This window comes from Rhinolophus sinicus, chromosome 17 (assembly GCF_057876585.1).
Source record: "Rhinolophus sinicus isolate RSI-liver-muscle chromosome 17, RSI-T2T, whole genome shotgun sequence".
In the NCBI taxonomy this organism is placed as follows: Eukaryota; Metazoa; Chordata; class Mammalia; order Chiroptera; family Rhinolophidae; genus Rhinolophus; species Rhinolophus sinicus.
This window is the reverse complement of record NC_142517.1, coordinates 84,837,645-84,856,505: the sequence shown is the minus strand read 5'-3', so window position 1 is coordinate 84,856,505 and position 18,861 is coordinate 84,837,645. Positions and strand designations below refer to the sequence as shown.

Here is an 18,861-nt window from a genome sequence, read left to right as displayed (position 1 = left end):
GTCTCTGAAAATATCAAACTGGGTCATGTTTCTTTATCTTGAATTTACAGAACTTCTTTGGTAATAAACAGTTTGATATCTAGAAATTTGATTACTTACTGTGAGCACAGTAAAGAGTACCCTCAAGGCTTGTAAAATAATACTTTTGAAACTGAGGATAACACTGGGTAACTATAAACCCAGAAATGTCTGTGCTTCAGATGCTTATAGTATGTGAAATTTAATTTTAAATCTGCATTTATTTGATAGATTGTATACGAGCTTCAACTTTTCACCTTAATGTTTTCTTTGTTTGTATTATACAATAGTGGTAGGAATTGTTTATTTGCTTTCTCGCCCAGACTCCTGTTTACCAGCAGAAATAGTAAACCAATACAAATGTACCAAATGAGTGAAATGATGAGAAACAGGCAGTGGGAAAATGGGAACTGCTGAAAAGGAACAAAAATGGAAAAATTGGAAGGGAATACTAGAACCTAGCAATGTAACATAGACAAAAATATGGAATGATAAGGAAAAAGTAAATGAAACAAAAATCTCTGAAATGCTTAGAGGAAAATAAATACATGAAATTCAGAGAAATAAACAGTTAGGGTGAGGTGTGGCATAAAAAGAACAACTTAGAGATAAAAACTTTGTGGAGCTGATAACAGTTGGTTAAAGCTGTAGTTTTACCATTTGTTAAATTACCTTGTAGTAATTAAATATTTCTATTGGTACAACAGATTAGGCTAATTAAAAAAAAACAAACTAGTTTTATTTTCTTCCTTTTAAAGCAGACTGCCTGCCTCCCAGACTAACCTACTATGTTAGATTACCTTTCTGTTTCCAAAAAGGTAGTGTTAGGGATCACATTTGTTTCTAAATATGACTTAATAGCATTTTGGGTACCTAAAAGGGTTTTGGTACCAACTCCCATGTGGTGATGGGAGTTTCACCCCACATCACCAAGCAATTCTCTGCAACACCAGCTGGGTGTCTTACAGTTTAACTCAACTCTGACACTGTCTGCCTAGACATAGTGTCAGATCCCATAGGTTAAGGGGTCAGTCCCACAAGATTGCCGCCACCCCACTTCAGATGCCAATTGCAAGTCTGGGTGGTCACCTTTGCTTCTGGCCAGTCAGCTATAAATCAGAAGTTCCCCTTCCTTGGGTTTGGTTGACTTGCTAGAGCGGTTCACAGAGCTCATACCTTTAGCAATCTACTAAAGGATATGATAAAGGATACAGATGAACAGACAGATGGAAGAGATGCATGGGGCAAAGTACATGGGAAGGGGAACCGAGCTTCCGTGCTCTCTTTGGGCAGGTCACTCTCCCAACACCTCTACGTGTTCACCAACCCAGAAGCTCTCAGAACCCTGTCCTTTTTGTTTCTTATGAAAGCTTCATTCCATAGGCTTGATTGATAAACTCATTGGCCATTGGCAGTTGATTTAACTTCCAGCCCCTCTCCCCTCCACAGAGGTCAAGGGGTGGGACTGAAAGTTACAAACCTCTAGTCACCGGGCTGGTTCCCCTGGCAACCAGCCCCAATCCTTTGGTGCAGTCCTGGTGTTGCCTCATTAGCATAACAAAAGACACATTTGTTGCTCTCATCACTTAGGAAATCCCAAGATTTTAGGAGCTTTAAGCCAGAAAAGGGGATGAAGACCAAATACGTATTTTTAATTATAAATCACAGTACATACCACAGAACCACATAATCTCATTTTGAAAGTAGTGGGCAGGTTTTCTAGGGTCAAGTTCACTTACTAAAAGGTTCCCAACTTTTCAACTCAGTCAGAAAGGAGACCACAATGATTAAATAGCAACCTTCATTAACAAGATTGTTTTACTTTCTGTAGCGATTTATCCATGACCCCTGTTGACAAGACAGGGAAAAAAAAAGCCCTTGTTTCTTATTTTATAAATTAATTGTTAGCAAAAGTTTTATTATTTTTTCCAAATAAAGTTTCTGGTCTCTATAAATTTCATCTGTTCTGTAACTTAAGAGTTAAAGGTTGTTTGAGTTGTTCCCTATCCCGAATTTTTGAGTGTTAGTTGCAATTAATATACATATTCCTTTGTTTTACACTGAAAAGTTATCTGCCTGAACCACTTAATTTAGGTAACACTCATTCATTCACTTGTTTAATAAATATATTTTGAGAACATACTTTCCAGTTATGCTATATACAGAGGGTGCCAAAAAATGTATACACATTTTAAGAAAGGAAAAAACTATTAATTATTTGTAATACTTAACATATACCGATAACAAAAGATGAATACAAGTCACGTTTGACTTCTGCATTTAAAGAGGTGCTTCAAGTGGTTACCATCAACATCCAAACACTTCTGATTATGGCAAACTACTGCTTAGCATAGATAACACCTCTTAAAATGTGTATATACTTCTTGGTACCCCCAGTAGAAAAATACAAAACAAATCTAATATAAACCCTGTTTCCAAGGAGCTGAAAATTTTATTGCTTGGGAAAAATAGAAGAGGGAAGAATTCTGTGAGGGATTAGTGAAGGTTTCAGAGATTATGTGAGTTTTGAAGTAGGTCTAGAAGGATGAATGAAAGTTGTCCTCATTAAAAGGAAACTGAACAAGAATTCTGTAAGCTTTACAACGTGCTATGCGTCTAGATAGATGAGGCAAAGAATGAACTTGAACTCCTTGACTTGACAGTTAATTGCACAGCAGCGTTTGTCCTACTCTCCAAGGGCAGAGGTATCACAGTTGGAGTTTGGTCAGAGGGATGTAAGGGATTTCTTGCAGGAATCAGATCTTAATCATAGGAGGTGGTTAAGCAGTCTGTAGAAGATGTGTATAATCGCGCCCCTGCTTCTGGTATGGGGCGTGAAGTTAGCAGGGTCGGTAGCCAGCACAAGAAGAGGGAGGGAACAAAGGCACACTAGAACCCAGAAAGCGAAAGAGGAACCCCGTCTTTCTGTCACCAGTACCTGCATAGATCTCTTACCACCACTAGGCATCCAGCTTTAGTGATCTGCAGACGAGCTGGTGCATTTTGTCGTGGAGCTGGGTTTAGAATTCAGAGAAGCTGTAGAAAGGTCCCAGGATTGCTGGAGGAGCTGCTCCCGCCCCACCAACAAGTTGATCCAGCGGGTCTGTGACAACATGTAGGAACACTAAACTGCATGTTTGTTTCAAGAAATGTTGACAGTTACACAGGCATGTGTGACCCACAACCCTGCCAAGATACAGAATGTTTTCATCACCCCAGAGGGATTCCTAGGGCTCCTTCAGAATCGGTTTACTCACAAAGGCAACCATTGTTCTGATTTATTTTACTGTAGGTTAGCTTTGCCTATTCTCAAACTACATAAAAATGTAATCAAACAACATGTACTCTTTTTTATCTGGGATTTTTTCCCCTCAGCATAATGTTTTTGAAGTTTATTCACATATCGTGTGTATCAGAAGTCTGTTCCACTTTATTAGGTGAGGTATGAAAGCAACATCTTTGCATGTGTACTGACTCCTATTGCCCAGATAAGAACGTTTATTCAGAAGTGCTTGAGGGAGACTTGAGGCCCGGTCTTATCTCTGTAAGAGCTGCCTCTTCAGGGATACCTTTCACCACTGCTTCATGTTGGGGCACAGAATCTGTTGGCTTTTCCCAATCGACAAGGCCCAAATTACTGAATTCTTAGTCAATTTAGACTATAATCCACAGGCATAGAGGTTCCTTAGTAGAGCTGCATTCCTTCCATCTCTGCTTCCAGTTCCCAAGACCTATCCTGAGCCTTCTCTCATTAACACACACTAACATTGTGAGATTTTTTTTCTAGTCACTCCAGCATCATATAAGCTTTGTGATCTGTCTTCCAAGATATCATAAACAGTGCTTTTATTAAATGTTATTCCGTGGCATAATAAGGCTTACTGGCTGTATCAGGGTTCTCTAGAGAAACAGAACCAAAAGGATGTGTGTGTGTGTGTGTGTGCGTCTGTGTGTGTGTGTGTGTGTGTGTGTGTGTGTGTGTGTGTGTAAAGGGATTTGTGGTTTTTTTTTAAGGCATTGGCTCACATGATTATGGAGGATGGCACAGGTCAAAATCTGTAGAGTGGGCCAGCAGGCTGAGGATGCCGAGAAGAGTCGATGTTGTGGGTCGGGTCTGAAGGCCATCCGCTGGCAGAATTCCTTCCTGTTCAAGGGAGGTCAGTATTTTGTTCTTTTCAGGCCTTTAGCTGACTGGGTGAGGCCCACCCACATTATCAAGGGCAGCCTGCTTTACTCAAAGTCCACCAATTTCAATGTCAATTTTTATCCAACAGTACCCTCATAGAAACATCCAGAATAATGTTTACCCAGATATCTCAGCACCATGGCTCAGCCATGTGGACACAAAAATATAGTAATCCCTGGCTTTCTAGCCTGTCATATTTGTTTGACTTTGCCTCCTATTATCTGCTTATTAAGCCAGTTCTGCATTTTAGATTCTGCTGAACAATTCCACATCTGGTACGAAATTCAGTATCAGTTAAGATAATTTTTTCTTTTAATATAACAGAAGAAAGAAATATAGAGAGACAAAGACAGACTCAAAATGATAGACAGACTCAAAACAATAGTGACCTAAGTAAAAGTCTGATAGGCTTCCCAGGGTGGGTCTGGCAGTCAGCTGATTGCCAGATTCCACAGTCGTCAGGGATACACACCGTGTACAGCTCTAGTGCAGGTATTTGAATCCTGGTTTGGACACTTAGTAACTGAGTGGACTTGTACAAGTTCCGTAATGCTCTTGCCTTGATTTTCTCATCTGCAAAGTGAGAATAATAATTCATATCTTAAAACTTAAAATTGAATGAAATAACATATATAAAACATTTAACTTTGGGGAAAAAGATAAACAAAGAATAAAGTTCTAGGGAAGACTGATATTTAAGGAATAGGAAGAAAAGAAAGGTACATAAGGAGGCCAGAAGGGAACCTCAGAGAAGTAGGACATGAACAAAGAAAGAGTCATGTCCAGGAAGCCACAATGGGAGAAAGTTTCGGGAAGTTGAGGATGAATGACAAAATCAAATAGTATAGTGAGATGAGGGCTGAAAGGAAGCCTTTTAACTTAGGCTGTTTTTGTACTCACATTATCAAAAAGCTTCTGAGCAAATCATATTTTTATCTACCTTTTAGAGTTGTGGAAATAAAATTTGGTTAAATGAATTACCAGCTTATTTGGAATAATTACCAAATTATTTGGAATTTTAATGGAGTAACCACCTTTGATTTTCTAACCGTTGAGTCTAATTTGTTAAAATTCTTTAAAATTATGGTTTAGATGTTAGTCTGTGATGAAGAGGTTCAAATTGTGTCTCAACGAGAGGTATTTGCTTTCACTTGCCTCCTCATAAATTCTGTGCAATGGCACTTTAATAGGTGAAGGTCGTATGTTCTATAAAAGGAGCCGGTAGCCAAGATTTTCAGGTCATAGTGTCAGACCTATTAATTCTTAGTTCTTTATGTTACAATTGCCTACAAGTACACAGTTATTATTTGCCTTTAGTGAGTATTTGGGATAGTTGGGATGGTAAAATGTATTCATGCAGCGTTCTCTGTCTTACTGCCGCAGATTCCATACTCATTTTAGCAGTGGTAATAATTTGCTTCAGGGTAGATAGCCCTGGTAAAGCTATGGTCCTTTTCCTGGTATTAGATGAGGCTGGCAGTCTTTGCTGCATTAATTAGCTGTGTAACTTAAGGCAAATCACTGAGTCTTTTTGACCCTCCGTTTGATAAATTGGGTCAGACTATACCTCATAAGGTTTTATTAAGACTCATGTGTGAAGTGCTCTTTAAGCACCAAATAAACATAAGGTAATATTATTATTAATTAGGCTGATCACTGTCCTTCACTGGCTTAGCATAAGAACAGCATCTCATTTGATTCCTGAACCAAATCACATTCCCATTGATCGGGAATATTCTACTCTACTCTAAAGAAAGTAAGCATTTCCTCATGGAGGAATATATGCCGTGTGTGCAAGGTCCTCTGGAAGCATTTCACCTTTTCAATTTTGGATTTAGTTTAATTCTCATTTGGGCAGAATGATACAAAGGCTGCCAGTAGCTTTCATACAAGTGACCTTATAAAGGAGCCTTATATAGAATCTCTGAAATATTAATTGAATATTAAATGGTTACAAGGAAACAATTGTAGGATTGATGCTCCAAGGCTCATTTTACATTTTTGAAATCACTACAGTCTTAACTTGGTTTAAAAAAATGTTTAATGCTAGAGTTTCTAAGATGAGGGAAACAGGCTTGCTAATATTGTGGTGATAAAGGAATCTTTAAGTCTGTTTCTTTAGATTGCTTCCCTATATTTACATCTGAAAGAATGGTAGCTATTGCCTTGATGCTTTAATGGTGAAAGAAGGGACAGGAAGAAAGATGAGGAATACATCTTAATTTTTCAAGAGTACAGATATCTATGATTGCTCTACTTCTGCAACAGAAATTGTTGTAGGAGAGACAGTAGCTGTAACTTCAAACATGAAAGAAATAAAAAGAAGTTGTACGTCTCCTGATGCTAAATCATGAGGAATTAATGTAAAGGGGAGAAAAATCACTTTCTGCTTTGGTCAAAAGATGGCACTGTTGCTGTGCTGATTGTTTTCTTCTGCAGTTTGGGCTCAGTCTTTTTAACTGGAGAAAACAGTTAAATTTAAGGATGTAATTAACACTGACCCTCCCGACAGAATGCCAGCTTTCTAATCAAGAGCCAGAAGAATAGACCAGAAAAGTGGAATTTATATTTTTAAAATGTGTTGGGTTGCTTTAACAGCCATTTATAAAACTAACATTCTCTGAGACTCAGAGATTTGCCACAGGAACAATAGGACACCCTGCATCGTTTTCAGTTTCCAGTTTCCTCAAGTTTGAAATACTCTGCCTTTGGAACTTTGATAGCTGTCAGGGTTCCAAGATGGTTTCGTTTTTCATCTGTTTGTTTGGTTTTTCAGGGTCATTGAATTTATGCTTTCATTAAGGTAATACTTTTTGTTTTTCAAGGTATTAAAGTCAGGTGATTATTTTTATTTTTCTTGGGTCATTCTATCTTACTGATAGCTGGAAAGCTGCATAGACTAGTCTGAAAATGGAAAGGTGGTCTCTTCTTGCGCTGGGAAAGCAACACTTTCTCATATTGTTTCTAAGCCAGTATCTTAAATGACTCTTGGGACTTGATTCTCTGTTTCTTTTTAAGCAGATCTTTCAAGGATGGAAAAATTCAGTGAAAAGCACTGAACAAAATTCATGAAAAGCACTGAATTCATGAAAAAGTCACTTTATTATTGATTGTACAAAATGTTCTTTAAAAAATACAAACATACAAGTTAAAATACTTTTGGGGGGGAGGTGGAGAGAAAGCCTTGATGTATTGAGAGAATACAGAACAATCCAGTTTTCCTTTGTACTTTATGTTGAAATAAGAAAACACTCATGGACTCCTGCATATAGACTGCAGATTTGGCTATCTGATACTTTTTAAAGTTAGTATTTAAATGGTTTACTTTAAAAAAGTAATTAAATTAAGTTTTCATCAGATATGGCTAGTTTACCAGGTCTGACAATTAAGTTCGCGAACTTGTTGCAACGATGTTGCTAACCTTTTTTGATATCAGAGGGATTATTCATTATGAATTTGTACCAACTGGACAAACAGTTAACCAGATTTACTATTTGGAAGTGCTGAAAAGTCTGCGTGAAAAAGTTAGACGACCTGAACTTTTCACCAATAATTCATGGCTTTTGCGTCACAGCAAGGTACCAGCTCACACGGCACTGTCTCTGAGGGAGTTTTTAGCCAGTAAACAAATAACTGTATTGGAACACCCTCCCTACTAACCTGATCTTGCCCCCAGTGACTTCTTTCTTTACCTGAAGATAAAGGAAATATTGAAAGGAAGACATTTTGATGACATTCAGGACATCAAGGGTAATACGACGCCAGTTCTGATGGCCGTTCCAGGAAAAGAGTTCCAAAATTGCTTTGAAAGGTGGACTAGGCATTGGCATCAGTGCATAGCTTCCTAAGGGGAGTACTTCAAAGGTGACTGTAGTGATATTCAGCAATGGGGTATGTAGCACTTTTTCTAGAATGAGTTCGCAAACTTAATTGTCTGACCTCGTATCATGTAGATGTAGTACAGAAGATATTTTATATAACTTGGCATTGTAACTCATTTGAATCTAAAATACACGTCCAAAATCTTATTTAAAATCTTTGAGGCCAGATATATTTCAGAATTTCAACTTTTTTTGAAGGGGTGGATTTTAAAAGGTAATAAAGTATATATTTGGTACATCACATCACCCACTTCCCCCAGTAGTGTCTGGGGCAGCGCCTTGTAATCAAATATTAATATGGTTTCAGCAAAACTTATGAATAGTTACACCACAGGGGCTAAGTCTTGACCATAAATAGCTTTACATCAATTTAGGTCAGATTTTGAGGCCAAATGAGTCTGCCACACACTTAAGAAAAAACTGTAGGTTGCAGAGCTTGTTCAGTTTCACGGTGGTGTATAAGAGATAGTAGACCTGATGTACCATTGAGGTCTGCTTTGTGAACTGCCAAAAATCAATTATAGTTTTGTTTGTAAAGCGAAATTTTAATTTAACATTCTATTTAATGGTTTCTTTTTTAAGAATACGTTTTGTTCTAGTTTTAGCTGCTTTATTAACTAGGTAGTTCAGACACAGAATGCATTTTAGCCTGTTCCATAATACACTGAAAGACAACCAAAGATTTGGAGAAATTTATACAGCCAGTATCTGCTATAAAGCAACAGGGTATTTGACATACATTCTGTGGCAAGAAAGCCATCGTCCTTTTTCTGTTAGGAGTACTTGGGGTAAAAGCATTTTCCATTCTATTTTATGCTATGTTAGTAATCAAAATCAACTTTATTTCCTATAGCAGTGTTGTGAGGTAGAATCTCATTTCGTATCTTAAGTAGGGTTAAGCCTGATGTGGAGGCTTCTGAAGGCAATATACTATGTGTTTCAAGGAAATGATGGAGGGATTGTATTATATGGCAATTCTGCTTCCTCTAGAAGTACTTCCCCCAGCTCTGCATTACAATTGGACGTTGTATGTTGAATAATACATTAAACCCAAGATAATGTCTGCGAGTTTCCATTTCATTTTAAAGTATTAGGTTTGCCTTCTACCTAACCTGATCAAAATAATACTTTTGCTTCATCTCCTGTAGTTAGTCATATCTTTTTCTGCCTTCTACTGGTAAGTATGATTAGAAAGCTCTAGTAACCCTCTCTCTACCATCAGTTTATAGTTCAATGTAAATAATGCCAAGTATAATACAACTTGATTTTTAGTAATTTCATGCAATATAGTTAGTGGTATAGAACAGGTGAAAAATAACCCCTTCCTCATGATCTTGTTAAGCCATGAAACTTAAAATCATTGAGAAGCCAAGGGGGGCTCAGCTCATTTGGAGAAGATTAACAGAGAATACCGTTTTGTCAAATGCATGTTGCTTAGTTAATGTTTGGTTTTCCTTCCTCTTATTAGAGAGAGAGAGAGAGAGAGAGAGAGAGAGAGAGAGAGAGAGAGAATACTTTTGCATAGCACAGAAATTTGTACAAGCATAGAGATCCCTTTTGCCTTCTGTTAGAACCCAGACCAACATGTTTTGTTTTTCGTCTCTAATCCTGACTTATCTTTTTACATGGTGATTACCACAGCTTTGCCAGTTTATTAGTATTATTCATGTCTCTCTAACTTCTGTGTTTTTTTTCACCGTCCAGAATTCTAAATTTCTTACTGGGCTTGTTAAGAACTACTAAGTAGTATTTTTCTTCCATTCTTATCATTTCTCTCCTGGAACAACACAGCCCTTCTCACACCTTGCTGTCTAACCATCCTGCAAATACATATATAGTCTTCTTTTTGTGGTTTGGATGAAATTTATCATAATAATAGCTTGGTTCCCATGGACTCTTTCAAAATCTGTGTGAATTATTATGGACGCAGATGGTTTACTCTAGATACTACTGTAGTGGGCAGAGTACCTCATGTTTAGGTACTTATATGTTTGGTATGTGTTCATTTTCATGTAGCATATTGTAAAACATACTAAATATCTTTTAATTTTGATTAGAATACCAATACCAGAAGCATTGGTTTTTAAATCATTGGACTAATTTGATTATAGAATTTTTAAATACTGTAGCCTTAACTAAAATTGAATACCTATTGCCATTTATATATCAAAAGTGAAGAAACTCTTATGTGTATTGATAAATGCTAATTATAGAGATAGATTTATACTTTCTGCAAAACCAGTGGTGGGCCTCAATATGGACTGGTTCAGTTCATGAGGAAAATGCCTTCTGTGGCATGAAATAATTCTGTGTGGAAAAGTCTTGGCTATATGAACCCTGGGTGAGTTATTTTCACATTGCCTATTTTCCTTGGTACTTGAATATAAAATTGTGTTATTTTTGAAATTCATAACTAATACAAGCAAAAGGACAAAAAATGGTATTTAAAGGACAGTCATCAGCAACAAAAATGCTACAACAATTCCACAGACACATCCCTAACATTTTGCCCAAGGGTGTTGAGATGAACACAGGTGTAAAAAAGCCTTTGTGTTACCATATACCATTTTCTTGTTTAGAAAATATGACCAGTTAAGTTATACCAGCCTCATTTTAGAAAGATAAATTATAAATGTTGAAATGAAAATAAAGCAGAAGAATCAGCCAACATTGGCAACATTATAGAAATTAATTTAAATTTGCATCAAGCCAGGAACATATTGTTTATAAATGATGAGGTTTCTATGTACTTTTGTACAACTGTAATGAGAAAGAATTACTTACTTCATTAGGTATTGGCTTTGCTAATTGTGGAACATGGATTTAAAAAAATTCCTTTTAATGGGAGTTTAAAGATATCTGCATCCAAATCTACATGTATCCCTTCCACAGTAGTCTAACTTTGTAAAAAGAAAATCTTATATCCATTGCTATAGTCAGTAGAAAATGACCCAAAATGACTGTTATTGTTACTTACAATTTTAGCAAAATCTACTAATGTCTTAGTATGTCAATGTAAAAAAATAAATAAAATGCCATCACCAAGTGTTTATGAGTTTCTTATTGCTGCTGTAACAAATTATCACAAACTTAGTGACTTAAAATAACACAAATTTATACTTCTGGAGGTCATAAGTTCAAAATCAGAGTGGTGCTGGCAGAGTTATAATTGCTTCTGGAGGCCCTAGGGGCATGCTATAAACTGAATGTTTGTGCCCCCTCCCACCTCCAATTTACATGTTGAACTCCTCAGGTATTAGGTAGTGGGGACTTTGGGAGGTGATTCGGTTATGAAGGTGGAGCCCTCATAAATGGGATTAGTGCCCTTAGAAAAGAGATCGCAGAGGGCTCCCTTGCCCCTTCTGCCATGTGAGGACACAACGGCCATATGTGAACTAGGAAGTAGGTCCTCACCAGATGCCGAACCTGTCAGAACCTTAATCTTGGATTTCCCAACTTCCAGAACTGAGAGAAATACACGTTTATTATTTAAGTCACCCAGACTGAGGTATTTTTGTTATAGAAGCCTGAAAGGACTAAGACAGGGAGAATAATTTCCTTACCTGTTCTAGCTTCCAGAATCAGCCTACATTCCTTGGCTCGTGGCCTTTGGCCAGCAATCCTGTTATTCCGGTTTCAGCTTCAGTCATCACCTTTCTTTCTCTGGCTCTCCTGCTTCTTTTTTCCATTTATAAGGATCTTTGTGATTATATTGGGCCCACTCGTATAATCCAGGATAATCTTCCTATCCAAAAACCTTAATTTAATCACAAATACCCTTTTGCCAGGTAGATTTTCATTATAAACCTCCGTTACTGGGATGTGCTCTAGTTGTTTAAATATAGATGTGAGGCATGAGCTGACTTTACTCTTAAATCCAGCAGAGGTTCTGGAACATGATTTCTTTTTCTTTTAAAAAAATTTTTGATTAATAATTGCTCTGGAGTTATCACCACATCAGCAGGACTAAAACTTTTCTGGTTTTATGTATCAGTAGATGACTTACCACCCACTCCACTCTTCTTAACAAGGCTATCTATCATGAACTTGCATTTACCTTAAAACATCCTGGTTCCCTGTTCATGCTCCCAAGTTGTTTCAGATGAAGAGCTGAACCCCATCTTTTCTAAAGTTAATGCCTTCATTTGCAGTCTGAAGCCTGGAACTGTGCTTCTCCTGGATGTGCATTTATAAATATGTGCAAGTCTTACCCTTAAAAAAAAACAAAAACAAAACCTTTTTTCCCATCTTTTTCCAGAAGCTACACTTTCATCCAGTGAAGCCTTCCTAATTTCCTAAATTCTCCTTTCCTTTAAATGTAGGCGTTCTCTAAGGGTCTGTTTTTAGTCCATCCACATTTTTCCTTACTCTTTTCCTGGGAAATCCTATTTATTCCCATGACTTCAAGTATCACTGAGCCCCAACCCCTTTCCTAAAGTTCAGATGTTCCTTCCACCTACCCCTTGGAACCACTCACTGTATCAAATACAAACTCATTATCCCATGCTCTACCTCATTCTCCTATTCTTAAAAGAACAAAACAGTGAATCAGTCAAACACACTCTCTGTCTTTCCATGTTGATTGATCTGGTTATCATTTTCCAAGTCACCCAGGATATTAGAAAGAAACAGTTATGAGGCTAGAACCCTCCAAAGTCATTCCCATCTGAGTCAGAGTAAGGTTAGTGTCAAGTACGTAAGCTTCCTTGCCTTCAGACCCCGTGTTTGCTTTTAGTGTACCTAACCAATCTAATTTGTTTTCCTAATTACACGCAGGTCTGCAGTTAAAGCCTTACGTCCAGGAGGGTTACTTGTGTACTCTACATGCACACTTTCCAAGGCAGAAAATCAAGATGTGATCAGTGAAATTTTAAACTCCTGCAGTAACATCATGCCTGTGAACATTAAGGAAATGGCAAGGACTTGCTCCCAAGATTTCACATTTGCTCCCACTGGCCAGGAGTGTGGGCTCTTGGTGATTCCTGATAAGGGCAAAGCCTGGGGCCCAATGTATGTAGCCAAATTGAAAAAATCACGGACTATATGAAATTGATGGTGCGCATTTTGTGAAATGTGTTAATGTATTATTGTTTTTATTTTTCTGGCCTCTCTACATGTTAACATTTAAATATGGAGTCTGTTTACATATTGGGTCTGTCTGTAATCCTGTTTAGTTAATACAGTACTTGAGCATCTCAGAATTTAGGCTTGAGAATGTTCCAGGTGTGTATGTTTCTTAGAACTGTATCTATAGCAATGATTTAAGGTGGTGCAGATGGTGTTCGTTCTTTATAATAAATCTGCTGTCTTCTACTTGGCATTTTGTACTAAAATTAATCTACATGGTTTTATACATAAGATGTTTAGAAATACATTCTATTCATGGTGTTGGTACTTTGAACCATTAAAAATGCACATTTGCTGGCCCTCTTATCATTTTTCTCCTTATCACATATACAGATTCTTTTAGAGTTTTTCCCACCTTTTAGTAAGAACTGATTAGTATTCTGAGACTAACTTCTTCAGCAGCACTATTTCTAGTTCTAGCAAAATAAGTTTTGCTAAGTTGTTTTTCGTTAAGGACCGTCTTCTGTTTACTGCAAAGGTCAGTGACTCTATTGACACCAGCTTTATTTCTCCACGTTTCTGTATTCACAAACACAAATTGAAAGGGTAAATTATGTTGAAAGGCCATTAGAGCAGCAGACTCACATGCACATGTTTGACTTTCTACATTCAGCTTGTAGAATAATGGAGTCTATCCAACAGGCTATAAAGCAAGTACTTGAAACAAAACCAGAATGATTAATAACTGCAATAACTGAACTATATTCGGAGAGTTTTGTTACATAATTGCAGTCATAATGAACACTATAGAATCTGATTATCTTACAGTTGCAATCTGGAGGGGCTTTTTATTTCACTCTGTTGTGAAATGTGAAATGAGAGTATGATGTCACATATTAATGCACAAGAGGGAGATGCCTGATGAGAGTGGATTATACTATTACCAAAACCCAATACCGTATACTAAGTGGCTCTCCCTGTTTACGTATATCCTGGGAATAGTGTGCACATTTCTGTATCTGTACTCAGGGTTTTAGCTTCAGGTTTGGATCGTGTGTTTTCCCTAGAAATTGCTTCACTTAGAGTCCAAAAATATTTTTCCAACTATTAGGAAAAAGTATATAGCACACTTCAAAAGATTATCTCTGTTTGGAAATTAAGCTTTTTTAAAAAAAACAAAAACAACTCTGTGTAAATGCAAAATTCTGCTGAAGTTGAATTCTAATGAACTGGTTATTATATTCTGTGCACTTAAGCTAGAGACTATTTGCTTATTACCTGTTGTTTGTTTTATAAGCATATATAACTGGGTTCCTATAACTGGGAAGTCCTAGGAAGAATGTTTTTCCTGAACCTTCATTTCATTAATCATTTTTTTTTCTTTATACCTAACCAATATGTTTGAAGAAAAGCTGTATCTCTTAGATTCAATCAAATGTACTGGATTAATACAGAAGATTAATAATAATGAAAAAGATTTTTAATTTTTGTGAGTTTTTTGTATGTGTGCTTATTGGTGTGTGTTTTCAATTTGAAATCCTGTTTTTAGATACTATAGGTTTAAAAAGTACATTTATTTGGTGTAATCACAAAGTAAATTTTCACAGTGCACTGTGTTGAATGTCATTCTTTTCCCAATATCATGCCGTGAAGCCTATTCTGAACACTCAGTATGCCACTGAGTTAGACCTTCATTACTGAGAGAATACAAACATATATACATACATATACACATATACATATATATGTGTGTGTGTGTATATATGTGTATATATATATGGACAAAGAAATGTATGCACATTTTAAGAAAGGAAAAAACTGGATTAAAATCATAATACAATGAATGACGCTAGCATTCATTTGATTAACGCCGTCTTTTGAGCGAATGTCATACTACTACACATTGCTACCATAATTCAACTTCTAAAAGTAATACATAGATAACATCTCTTAAGATGTGTACAATGTGATATATAGATGATGTACTACAGAATTATACACCTGAAATGTATGTAACTTTACTAACCATTGTCACCACAATAAACTTTAATTAAAAAAAAAGTGCATTTTTTGACATCTCCAGTGTGTATGGTTATGTATATATGTGTGTATATATATATATATGTGTGTGTGTGTATATATATATATATAGCTATAGATATATAGCTCACTATTAAAAATAATTATGAAGTAGCTGACATTTATTAAACATTAAATATTTGATTAAATTTTTTATGTAAGTTACCTTTTTTTATCTTTAAAACAACTTCAGAAGTAAGTATTGTAACTGCCTTTTGTGAATGAGAAAACCCAAGCTTAGTGCTATTCATAAGCTTGCCAAGCTTACACTGGTAAGTAAAGGGCGGCTCCAAGATTAAAACTAGCTCCAAAGGCCAAGCCTTTCTCCCTACGCTATGCTGTCTCACAGGATACAGCTTAAAGGAGCCCTCAAGATTATCAGCTGGCTTTACCCGTGTTCTCCATTGCTCAGTTTTCTACTTGTGCAAAATTCCCTCTACCCAGGGCATCACGGGGTTAATTAATACTTGGGCTAAAAAAACCTTTGAAATGTTTCAGGGTGTGTTCTAAGGAAATACTTTTTGTGATGGTAATACCCAGAAATCTCGCAAGGAGGTATTCTGTGCCTTCCTTTTCTTTGCAGATGCTGAACTGAAGAATAGAAATTTGGAGCAGCCTTGCAATGTCAATTGAAAAGAAAGGAGTAATTGGTATTACTTTCTGTGGCATTGAGTTACTTTCACAATAGCTCTATAAAAATGTAGGTTGCTTACCAACACATTAACAGCCACTGGTTTCAGAAATAGACTCTGAATAAATGTAATGCATTTAAATGGTTTATACTAAATTTTTAAAGCATCAGATATCTGTACTTTGGAATCAGGCGGTCTGCAGTCCTTTATCCTATTACCTATGTCTGTATAACCTTATACTCAAGATTGCATGTTACCATCTCAGCAGTATTGTGAAAAGTATCCTTTCATACAATGTGAGTAGGCATAAAATAATAGATACCAGATGACTTGCTACGTGACTAAATAAAGTAATCACAAATCTAATAGGCCCTTATCCAACTAGGATTTATCCTGGGAGATAAACATCAGATAATCTTCATAGACTAAGGCAACTCATCTGGAATACGAAGAAAATTGGAACCAATAGGAATGATTTTATTAGATGCCAGAAAGTCCTTTGATGCAGTTGAATGGAACTACTTGTATTATGTGTTAGGTAAATTTGGCTTTGGGGACAAATATAACAGCACATTTTATTTTCAACCCATTTATATGGTTTAAATCAATGGTTTATAGTCTCCCTTTCCTTGCCTTATTGCTGCATTGGGGAGGGAAGTAAGGATGATGCTCGTTACTGATGTTACTCTTCAGGCTGGCTTGAGCTATACACCTCCCAGGTCCCATGGGTATCTGAAGGATATTCAGATGAAGGTCCATAAGTTAACTAATGTCTACTAATAATCCACCACTTGTGCTGAAAGCCCTAACAGCATCTGTTCTGATAACATTAAAAGTCATATCATAATTTGAAATAGCTTCAGGCTACAAAGTCATTGAGAGTGAATCAGAAATACTATTTTTACAAATGAATGGAATGAACGAATGTTGTTAACATTTTTTGGGTAAATGCCCAGAAGAGGAATCACTGGGTCATAAGGTAGTTATATTGTTAATTTTTAAAGAAACCTCCACAGTGTTTTCTATAGTAGCTGCACTAATTTACATTCCTTACACCTGAAATTTATATAAAGTTATTAACCAATGTTACCTCAAATTTTAAAAAAAGAAATACTATCTTGACAATAGTTTTTGTTAATATTACTTATTGTGTGACATTTAGAATAAAATGAAAAAGAATTGATTTGGGATTCTCTTTAGGGAATACTTAAACAATAGAGTAAGAAAGAAAAAAAAAATTGACCTGTAATTCAGTGCTGTTTTATAAGAACTAGATTTTACTAAATGTAGTGAGGAAGAAAGCCTAGCAGAGTGTATACCTCTTTAAAATGTAATTAGCTCAATTAAATATTATCTCCATACCTTTCTGTAACTTTTTACAAATGAAGAAAGTAATTTCCTTAGTCATGTGAAACCATATAGTTATGTTTAAAATGTGTGAAAGCATATGCTACCTTAGGAAGAGGACTGCTTGCCTTACTGGAAGCTGTTTGGTGTACTTCGTCATGACTCAAACTTGCTATGGCTTGTCAAAGGAATTTTCTGCTGCATATTGCTATGGAGGAGTCAATAAATACAACAAACATACAAAAACTATGTTCTTCAGTTTAAAAAAATTGTTTTTGTCATATATCCTAGTACAGATAATCTGTTAAATCTTCCATATGAAGCTGCAAGAGTGCCCATGGGTGCACTATTTTCAACTACGTAGTTAACTTGACCATACAGAGTTAACGGGTTCCTTTCCCATCCCACAGTACTGAGCAACTTGAAACCGTTTCAGAAGAGGTGATTTTTGAAGGAGGAGCGTGGTTCAGGAGAGGTTTAAGTGGGATCTGGAACATCACTCTGGGGTAGGGTCCAGATTGAGTCAGTCAAACATGTACAGAAGAAAAGGACACTGATAAATTTGAAGGGTTTGGGATACATTGTCAGGAAGCACATTATAACTTCCAACCATGTTAATATGTTCATCTATCTGGTCACACCCCCTTATATTTACTGAGGACGTTAGCATCTAGCTCATATCTCCTCCATTGGAACTTCTGCCACAGGCTGAGTTCAACATCTCTATGGAAAACCCATCCAATATCCTACCTTCTTGATTTATTTACTGCCTCTGCCTCAATGGCCTTTGTCTCCACTGTCCTCAGCAACTCAAACTCCTGGGAATTTCCTAGAACTTGGCATTATCTAGAACTACACACTACAATGGACCTCTCTACATGATGGAAATGCCTTACGCTGTCCAATATGGACAATATTGTAGCCATGTGTGGCTATTGAGCCCATGAAGTGTGGCTAGTGTGACTGGGGAACATAATTTTAACTAATTTGAATATAAGTAGCCTCATATGGCTAGTGACTAACATATTGGACAGCACAGGGCTAGAATTTCTCCTCGTAGAAAAATTTCAGTACCTTCTGTTCTTCCTTATTTCTTATTCTCATTAAAGCTACAGTCCCTTTTCCTTGACATCTTTTTAAACCTTCATCCCCTAAAACTATCCTTTCCTCTTCTGGTATCCTTTCCTTCTTGATCCCAAAGCCTGTGATTGACACTTCAAAACTTGTTTTCATAGTGCTTTCATCTCTTTTATGATCTTGCATTCCACTGCATCTGATATTTCAACTTTCAACTCTAGATCAGCCCAACAGTCCATGCCTCCACCTGTATACCTAAGTGGATGAGCATTGTTTGGAAAAAAAGAAAATCATACAGCAGTGAAGATCTCTGTCACTACAAATTTACACACCTGTGTACGTTGATTTCACTACTAATTCATGCTCACCTGCCTCTCCTAGGACTCACACTGCTCATCACTTTAGCTCTTCTTTGGCCAGCTTCTTTTTTCCATTCCCTTTAGTGACCTTTCCAGACTTCCACTATTCTCTACAACTCTCCAATATAAACACGTGCCTCTTTTCTCAAAAGATGCCCCTGCCTCCTAGTTCCTTGAGAAAATTGTGGCTACAAGGGTAAATGTCCTAAATCTTT

At 36.7% G+C, this 18,861-nt stretch overlaps 1 protein-coding gene across 2 annotated transcripts in view; it reads left to right on the top strand.

Annotated features, from left to right (window-relative positions):
- NSUN3 (NOP2/Sun RNA methyltransferase 3) overlaps positions 1–15,218 on the top strand; it is a 48,254-nt gene extending 33,036 nt beyond the window's left edge. For both annotated transcript variants that reach the window (XM_019755536.3, XM_019755537.3), the window contains exon 6: positions 12,862–15,218. In XM_019755536.3, coding sequence (XP_019611095.2) covers positions 12,862–13,132 — 271 coding nt within the window. In that variant the 3' untranslated portion in view covers positions 13,133–15,218. The remainder of the gene's footprint in view (positions 1–12,861) is intronic.
- The last annotated feature ends 3,643 nt before the right edge of the window (positions 15,219–18,861 follow it).